A 9,453-nucleotide genomic window follows, 5' to 3' on the forward strand; every position below is an offset into this window, starting at 1 on the left:
TGCAACAAAAACAACCGCCACAATGAGAGGCCCACATGACCCAATGAAGAGTGGCACCTGCTCACCGCAACTAGAGAAAGCCCGTGCGCAGCAACAAAGACCCAGCACAGCCAAAAAAATAAAATAAAATAATTATTAAAAAGTACTTAAAAGGTACTAAAAAAAAATTTTAAAGCAATCTCAAAAGCCTATACCAAATCTCATAGGACAAAATTTCATTAGAATGTCTGTCTTATGCTGAAGTTCTAGAAAACCAAAGGAACAGCAATCTTTGGAGGGGTGACAACAGCAGTTCACGCACAGGGTTTGGTCATTTTATAACTTAGGTTTAATGAGACTCAACAGTGTAATGGAACAGCTTAAAAAAAAAGTCATGGTACAATTCTAGATTGTACTTCATATGGTCCAGATTCAGGAATTACAGCTGGTCCTTCTAGTAGGATGCTGGAAATGGAAAAAACCTTAAGAGATTGGATTGTCAACTCTTTCATTTTACAGAGAAAGAAAACAAGACCGTAGGGGGAAATCTGTCCTTTCACAAACATAAAGTTCAAAAGTTCTTCTCAAAAATAAATCCCTTTTCCTGTTTACACTACCACCATATGGATATTAATAAGCTAAGGCACAGGGCAACTCTATACTGTTCAGTTATCCTATACTAAGCACCCACCTCAGGCCTCACGTCAAGCTCAGCAAAGCCCTGTAAATATACAAATAAAGCGGGCACAGTTCCCACTACAGCTTAATCTGATGCTATCTTAATTCCTTCATTTATTTGTTCAAGTAACATTCACTGACATCTATTCTGTCATAGACATTTAAGACACCGAGATGAGTAAGAGTTCCTCTTCTTAAAGATCTTACAGTCTAACAGAATCTAACTAGTGGGCAGAGAACCAAGCTAGAAGAGATGACAACACAGGTTTGAATAAGAAGTATTAACAGAATGCTACTGGAGCACAGAAGAGGAGCTTTTATTCCAGTCAAGGAAGGCTCTCCAGAAGTGATAACCACTTACCTTGAATGACAAGTATTACGTTGTCCAGTTAAAAAGAAGATACAGGCATTTCAGGTAGATGTCTACAAGTTTTAAATGATGTTTCAGGACTGAGTGCTTATAAGGCCAAGACAGGAAGTAAAACTAGTGAAACAGGCAATGGGCAGATCATGAAAACCCTTTTATCTCCTGCTAAAAAGTTTGAACTTTCTTTCAAAAGCAGAAAGAAAGCTTTAATAGATTTTCAGCAGGAGAGTGACATAGACAGCTCTGTAGTTTAGAAAGATCATTCTAGCTACAGTTAGAAGACAGAGGGGGTAGAAGATATAGAGAATGGGTAAAATAGATTGTTTCAACAGTCCCAGAGAGGAAAAATGAAGATGTAAGCTGAAACAGTAGGAAGTTTGGGAAACAAGAAGATAATATATGTGAATGCAAGTGTAGACATGGTGTACTGAGAACTATGTAAAATTCCAAGTACTCAGTGAGTGCCAAATTCCGTCTTACAGGTATTATATGGCTTCAGTAGAAACTGTGTCTTCCTGTTCTCGTTTACATCTGCTGAAGACATGCTGACTTGGGAACTTGACTGTAAAAGTCATGTACATATATAACAGTGTCTCACCAATGTACTCCTAACACCTAGAAAAAAATAGTGAAGGAAAGCTAAGGAATAGTAACCAAACATGCCTTCCCCAATGTTTCTGCTGTACTTCCTTCACCTCTCTATATACACACATGACCACCACATTTTCAAAGCAAAAAATACTTTAACTGTCCAAAGGGAATGCTAAAATGACAAGGAGTTAGGATTATTTAATTGCATGTAGTAATGGAAAGAGAATTCTTTAGGCTGGTGAAGACAGATTAAGTATAAGCAAGCCTACAACTAGAAGAGGAAATACAGGTATTTTTATGATGCAGTTACATCCTGATAAACCAGCATAGGTTAAAAATATCCTAAGCCAAGGCTTTCCTGGTGGCTCAGTGGTAAAGAATCCGTCTGCCAATGCAGGAGACATGGGTTCGATCGCTGATCCAGGAAGATCCCACATGCCACAGAACAGCTAAGCCTGTGCACCACGGCTACTTGCTCTAGAGCTCGTGAGCCACAACTACTGAGCTCATGTGTTGCAACTACTGTAGCCTTCGCACCTAGAGCCTGTGCTCCGCAACGAAAAGCTACCGCAGTGAGAAGCCCATACACCAGAACTACAGAGCAGCCCCCACTTGCTGCAGCTAAAGAAAAGCCCACACAGCAACGAAGACCCAGCGCAGCCAAAACTAAATAAATAAAAACTGGCGGGGGGGGGGGGGGGGGGGGCGAGGGGAAGTCCTAAGTCAAAAATGCATTTGATATGGCTAACCGTTTTATAGATCCAAACAACATCACTTGGCTGAGCCTACCTTAAATGTGCACAGAACACTTACATTAGCCTACAGCTGGGCAAAATCATCTAGCACAAAGCCTATTTTATAACGAAGTGCTGGATATCTCATGGAATTTACTGAATACCATACTGAACATGAAAAACCATGACTGTGTGGGTACAGAATCATTGTGTCGGTTGTTTACACTCATGACCATGTGGCTGAATGAGCCCTGTGGCTGCTGCCAGTGCCCAGCGTCAGGAGAGAGTGTGCGCTGCCTGCCGCCAGCCCAGGAAAAGATCGAATTCAGACGACGATTCCCACTGAATGCATATTCTTTCACACCACTGTTAAAATTGAAAAATCTATCGAACCATCAGACAGTTGGGGACTGTGTGTACACTTGATCTTTGCCAGGCAGAATTTGGCTGATGGGCATAAGTTACAAAGAGGCAACTTTCAGCTTAAAAAAGAACTCTGTCAACAGAATGAATAGTCCATAGGTTGTATGTTCTACAATCAGAACCTACCTTCAAGCAAAAGGAGTAACTTCTGACAAGGGCAGGACTAAGTAAGAAGTTGGGCTGGTTAATAGGCAAGGTCCCTTTCAACTCTAAGAGCAATACAGAATATGTGATCACCTTTAAGAATGGAAGAAATGAAAAATGTACACAAGCACAATGAAGATTTACTCGAGTACCGTATCTTAGAACTCTAGCACTAAGGAGCCTAGTGATTTCAACTGAAAGAGCAGAAACTGTTCAAACAAATCTTATATGGAACTCAACATATATAACATGTAATTTCAGTATTTAATAGCATGACTCAATTTCACAGATTCAAATTTATATTACTTATTTAAAGCCAAATGACTTAACCAATCAAGTAATTTTGATTGAAATTAGAGATTACTTAATTACAGTTATATCAGCCTCAGCAGCTTGTTTATTTCTGTGCTATATTTTACTATAGGGAACCTTTTTTTTTTTTTAACTGCTTTACACAAATAGAAACAAACAGTAACAGTTTCAGTTTGCCTCTAATCTCAGGATATTACTCAAATAAATTTATACAAGAGCATGAAGGAATAACAGAAATATTGTTTCAAAGTCAAATGCCTTCAATATCTAAAAACTATGTACATTCTTATAATATGTAGATACGATTAGAAAAGTGGGGCAAGGATCACAGAAACTGGTCGTCCACTAAGCCAGTACTACAATGTGATCACTTAATGACGGACGTGTCACCCACTCACTATTACAACTGAGCATCTGAGACTTGCCTAATGTTTATTAAGCACAGGACTCATGTTCTGCAGTGCGTTCTGCAATACTGTACATACTTGCTATTAGTGGAGGAAGGAAAAAAAAAGACCAGACTAGAAGACATAATCTTCACCTTTTTAATCAAGAATACATTCATAAGCACTATAAGTATATACACAGAAATGGGGGAGAAACTTTATTCTGGTGATGTCCAACTGGCAGATAGTACATTAGAGTACACATGTAATTTTAAAATACATTTTAATAGATAAAATACATCTTAAAATTTAAATTAAAATGAGTTCAGAACCTCCAAAGTAATTCTGTGAAAGTTTTAGAATTCATATTCTCCAACTGAAAAAAACCACCACTCTAATTTTATGGATAAACTGAACATAGCATATTCCCAATATAACTAATAGGCACTAGAATCAAAGTTGTTTCATAAAAATAAAAAGCTTTTACAGTGTATTTTTCTTCTTTTTACTACAGCTGTTTGTGAAACTAGTATTTCTAAAACATAAAGAAGCATTTCAAAGATAGGGCTATGACTTCTAAGTTCAAGAGCAAATCCTATACTGAGGATAAACTTCTTAAAATGTTAAGCAACTAGTGGTTGAGAAATGCCATTACCATCATGCACAGAAAAATGAAAATGAAAGTATCAGCCTTCGCTTAAATAATATTTACTTTCTCATCGCATATGATATAGCATATAGGGCCAAATAATTCATGCCTGCCTACTCCTTTCTTTATAAGCTCAAACACAGGCTTACATATCCGGAAAGCCACTTTGGGCTACCTTCTAAAACACACTACTACACAAGTGAACACATTTCCAAATGTCTGTCTGCTTTTGCTGATACAGATGCACACTGGGAGCTGAATATTTAGTCATAAGCTTTTCTAGGACTTACTGGAAAAAGACACTGGGAATGACTGAATCTAATTCTGCCAAGCATTCATGAAATTCTGATAGTTTCCTAAGTAGTAAGTCATCAAATCTGCATCTTAATTGTAAGATATAAAGTAACAGGTGTCTCAACAGGTTGGCTTGAAGGCAGTAAGCGGGTCACAAAGACAGTGCTAAAGGCACTGAGATCCGAGAGTGTAGCCAGCAAAAGCCAGACTGTATCAGCCCTCAACTGTGGAGACTTAGAATCCGCTAAACACAGGGCTGATCCCAGCATTGGGCATTTAGAAGCCAAAGGAATATAATGCAGCAAATAGTAATTCGGGAAGAAAGAGGGGTCTGCTACCACTCAAGAACAAAATGAATAAAATTTTAATATCAGGATCTGAATATTCACTGGGGAAAAGAACAGCTAACTTCCTTGCATTGAACAGGATGCATGATGGCTTGGGTTCACATTGTGTAAACTGTGTAGCTGCCTGAGGGGAAAAGAACAGTTTCAATCCTACCAAAGAGAACAGAGGCATCCCTGTGTTCCCAGATGCACCTCGGCAAGGACAGCCTGCCACCCTTTCCTCTCACTGACCTCTTCTCCTCTGCCTTTTCTCACCCGAATAATTAGCAAATCCAGAAACTTCTCTAATCCCACAAGTTCTCCCACATTTATACCTGGAGGAGGGTGACAGAGTTACTCTATGCTTTTGGTTGAAAAAAAAACAGATCCAAAAACTACTCTGAGACTGAGAAAGTAAGGAATGGAAGGGCTTGATTCTCTGAGGAAGGAACAAGTCAGCAGAGTTGCCACTTCCCTCAGCCTCGAGCCCAGACATCACCTCATCCTACCAGCACCGCCTCGCCAGACAAGCCTCACAGAGCAAGAAAGGGCCCAGTCTTAAACTGGTCCCGGCACAGCCCGGTATCCTCAGTAGGTCCTCCACACACTCACGTCTGATGGCCCACAGGCTGTGCTGGCCCTTTAAGGCAAGCAAGTGGGAAGACCTCTGTCATCCACCCCACCCCCAAAAGCCCCACAGCAGATTCCAAGAAGCACTGGGCACCGTTACCTGCTCTGCCTCTGGCACATCTTTTCCAGTACAGAACACCGGCAACTCCAAGAACGTGAGTCAAAATAAAGATGGCTGGTGGCAAATAAGAGGCATCTAAGAGAGGCATTTCCAGGCCCGTCCTTCCTCCTCCCCCGAGTGAGCCACAAGCCCACAGCTCGGCGCAGCCTCTGAATGCCTTTCTCCTGAGGTTACCGCCGTCCCGTACTATCAGCAGAGGCAGAGGCCCCGCAGCTCAGGGTTGTCAGAAACTTCCTGGCGGCTTCTCCCCCATCTCGCACGCACGCAGTAGCAGACGGGACTAAAACTCCACAGTGTGTCTCAGACAAAGCCCAGGAAACAACTGGCCAGAGGGGGAGGGGAGAGGGAAGGAGGAACCAGGAGAGCAAAAAGGGGCGGCTAAGCTGGTGCTGAGCTGACTCAAACTCTATCTTTGGCATCCTCTGTTCAGCTTAAACAAACAAGCCTCAGACCCTTCTACAAGACGGGAGGCTGTCAGAGGACGTCACACTCTTAACTTTCCATTCCCAGCCTGGCTGGGATGGAGCCAGAAGAAAAAGTCACAGCAGCACCAGGGAACCACTAGCAGGGAGGAGGTAAAGTACAGAAGGATGTTTAAGTGTCCACAAATTCCCTGGCACAGTGGGTGGGCAATCCTTCCACACCCACAATCCGGGAGGAAGAGGCAAGGGATCCGAACATCACTACAGAGAGGATGACATGCAGATCAAGCTCCATGAAACAGACCTCACATCAGGCATGCTAACGATCAGCAAGGAGAGCAAAACTGCTCCACAAGTATCTTTTCCAAGAGGTGAAAAATCTACCTGATTTCTACTAGCCGCCCAAGGGGACAGCAGGACGCTCAACGACAGCAGAGAACAGTGCCGTTCATGAAACTAAGACCTGCTTGCAAATGAAAACCTGAAACGGACATTGTAGCAGCAATTGAAAACATTTTAACATATACACACCTGTAGAATGACTAAAACCAAGTCCTGGCAAGATGTAAAGCAACCAGAACTCTCATATATTGCTGGTGGGGATGAAATTGGCCACTCCAGAAATTACTCTAGAAAACAGTCACACACATATGACCAAACAATGTAAGTCCCAGGTACTGACTCAAGGAAAATGAAAACATGTGTCCACACAAAAACCTGCACATAAACGTTTATAGCAGCTTCATTCAAAATAACTAAAACCTGAAAACAACCCGAATGTCCATCAACTGGTGAACGAATAATCTGTGGTGCATCCATACAAGGGACTACAACACAGCAATACAAAAGGAACATACTCCTGATACAACAGCCTGGATGAGTCTCAAGAGTAACAAGCTACATGAAAGAAGCCAAATGCAAAATCACGTATACTGTGTGATTTCACTAGAAAAGCAAACTATAAGAACAGAAATCAGATAAGTGGTTGCCAGGGGCATGGGGTGAGGGAAGGGAACAGAATACAAAGGAGGAACACAAGGAAATGGAAATGTTCTATATGCTGATGGTGATGATGGTTCCACTGCTATATACATTTGTCAAAACTCACAACATTGCAGTCCTAAATGGATGGATTTTATCGTATATAAATTATACTTTTAATTAATTTTTTATGTTGGCTGTGCTGGCTCTTCATTGAGGTGCTTGGGCTTTGTCTAGGTGCACTTCATGGGCTTCTCTTGCTGTGGAGCACGGGCTCTAGAAAGCGCGGGCTCAGCAGTCGTGACACGCAGGCTTAGTTGTCCCGTGGCATGTGGGATCTTTGTTCCCTGATCACAGATCAAACCCATGTCCCCTGCATTGGAAGGTGGATTCTTCACAACTGGATCACCAGGGAAGTCCCTAAATTATATTTCAATAAACCTAAGAAACACATTCGAAGGCTAGAAAGAAGTCTGCCCAATCCAAGCTGCACATGCAAAGTTCTTGCAATGCCCCCTCTTCATCTACTTTCCTATGAAGAGATACTTTATAAAATGGAGTGTGGACACACAAAAACACAGATGACCCAACAGCCAAGAGTACATCTAACATCCAGGATCCTTCACTCGGAGAAGGGTTACAACTTCTTTTTTCTATCAAACTAGCTCTTTATTTCTACAGTGCCTTTTCAACTACAGTATATAAACATGCTGTGTTACCACAAAAAAGTTTTAAAAATGCAAACTGCTTTAATATCTGTAAACTTATCCCCTCTTTTTTTAATAAAAGGGAAGGGTTTTACGTTTGCACAATCTACTAACCAGAAAGGTTAATAAAGGGCCTTTAATGGGGGAACTAATACAATATGAATGCCTTAATCTGGTGTCAAGATCATCTACAATTTTATGCTAACCTACATTTCATTCATCAAATATTTATTATGTGCCATGCCCTGTTCTGCTGCTGCTGCTGCTGAGTCACTTCAGTCGTGTTCGACTCTGTGTGACCCCATAGATGGTAGCCCACCAGGATGCCCCATCCTTGGGATTCTCCAGGCAAGAACACTGGAGTGGGTTGCCATTTCCTTCTCCAATGCATGAAAGTGAAAAGTGAAAGTGAAGTCGCTCAGTCATGTCCGACCCTCAGCGACCCCACGGACCACAGCCTTCCAGGCTCCTCCGTCCATGGGATTTTCCAGGCAAGAGTACTGGAGTGGGGTGCCGTTGCCTTCTCCTGTTCTAGACACTGGTAACACAGTAGTGAATAAAGCAAAGATCTTGCCCTCATGGGACTCACATGCTAGTAGGAAGATAGAGGAAGACAGAAAATAAAGCGTATACTAAGGAGATGAAGAGGAGAAGGGAGAACCAGAGGGGAGATGTTTATAGTTTTCTGTACAGAATGGTCAGGGAAGGCTTCTCTAAGACGATGACATTTGAGCAGACCTACAGATTACAAGCCAACAAGTCATATGGCTATCTAGACAAAGGACGAGCCCAACAAAGAAAAGAGCAAGTGCAAAGTCCCTGAGGCAGAAGTAGGCTTGAAGTGTTCAGGGGAGGTCAAGGAAACTTGAATGACTGAAGCTGAAAGCGAACAGGAATGTCAGGAGACGAGACCAGAGGTGGGGGTCAGATCACCTGTGTCTGTATAGAGCATATGTAAAGACTCCAGTTTTTGTTCTAAGTGCAATGGAAAACCTTTAGAGGGTTTCCTGTGAGAGAGTGATAGGATTTAACTTAGGTTTTAAAAGGACCACTCCTGCTGCTGTATTGAGAACAGACTGCTGTATTGAGAGGCAAAAGCAGAAGCAGGGAAACTAGTTACAATGTGATTACAATAATCCAAGTGAAAACTAGTGCCTGAGAAATGATATCCGAGATTAGGGTGCAGTGATAGAGATGGTAAGATACGGTCATATTCTGGACAAATTTAAAAAAAAGAGTCAGGACTTCCCTGGTGTTCCAGTGGCTGACTCTGCGCTCCCAATGCAGGATGCAGGAGTCCCGGTTTGACCCCTGGTCGGGGAACTAGATCCGACGTACCGCAACGAGGGCTTCACACGCTGCAGATAAGGATCCTCCATGCTACAACTAAAATTCCTGCATGTTGTAACTTGGAAAAAAAGATCCTGCATGCCCCAACTGAGATCCGACTGAGCCAAATAAATAAATAAATATTTTTAAAACTAAAAAAGAAAAAAAGAGTCATCAGGATCTGCGGATAGACTGGATGTGGGGTGAGCAAGGAAAGAACAGAGTTGGGAATGACTTCCAGGTTTGGGCCTGAGAAATTAAAGACAGAACTGCTATTTCCTAAGATGGGGAAGGCAGCCAGAGAAGCAGACGGTCTGCGGTTCATTGGTGGTTGTAGTTGCTTGGCGTGTTTTTTTTTTTTTTTTTTTGGGGGGGGGGGG

At 42.1% G+C, this 9,453-nt stretch overlaps 1 protein-coding gene across 11 annotated transcripts in view; it reads right to left on the minus strand.

Moving 5' to 3' along the window:
• MACF1 (microtubule-actin crosslinking factor 1) overlaps positions 1–9,453 on the minus strand; it is a 342,575-nt gene that overhangs the window by 233,544 nt on the left and 99,578 nt on the right. Inside the window, exon 1 of one of the 11 annotated variants that reach the window (XM_010862752.1) lies at positions 5,614–7,379. The exons of 9 other annotated variants lie outside the window; for them this stretch is intronic. In XM_010862752.1, the coding sequence (XP_010861054.1) occupies positions 5,614–5,722 (109 nt within the window). In that variant the 5' untranslated portion in view covers positions 5,723–7,379. Of the gene's footprint in view, positions 1–1,018; positions 2,012–5,613; positions 7,380–9,453 lie in introns of those variants that run through there. One more of the 11 variants, XM_010862756.1, reaches the window with a different exon arrangement.

Source organism: Bison bison, unplaced genomic scaffold, assembly GCF_000754665.1.
Source record: "Bison bison bison isolate TAMUID 2011002044 unplaced genomic scaffold, Bison_UMD1.0 scf7180017864484, whole genome shotgun sequence".
Classification (NCBI taxonomy): domain Eukaryota; kingdom Metazoa; phylum Chordata; class Mammalia; order Artiodactyla; family Bovidae; genus Bison; species Bison bison.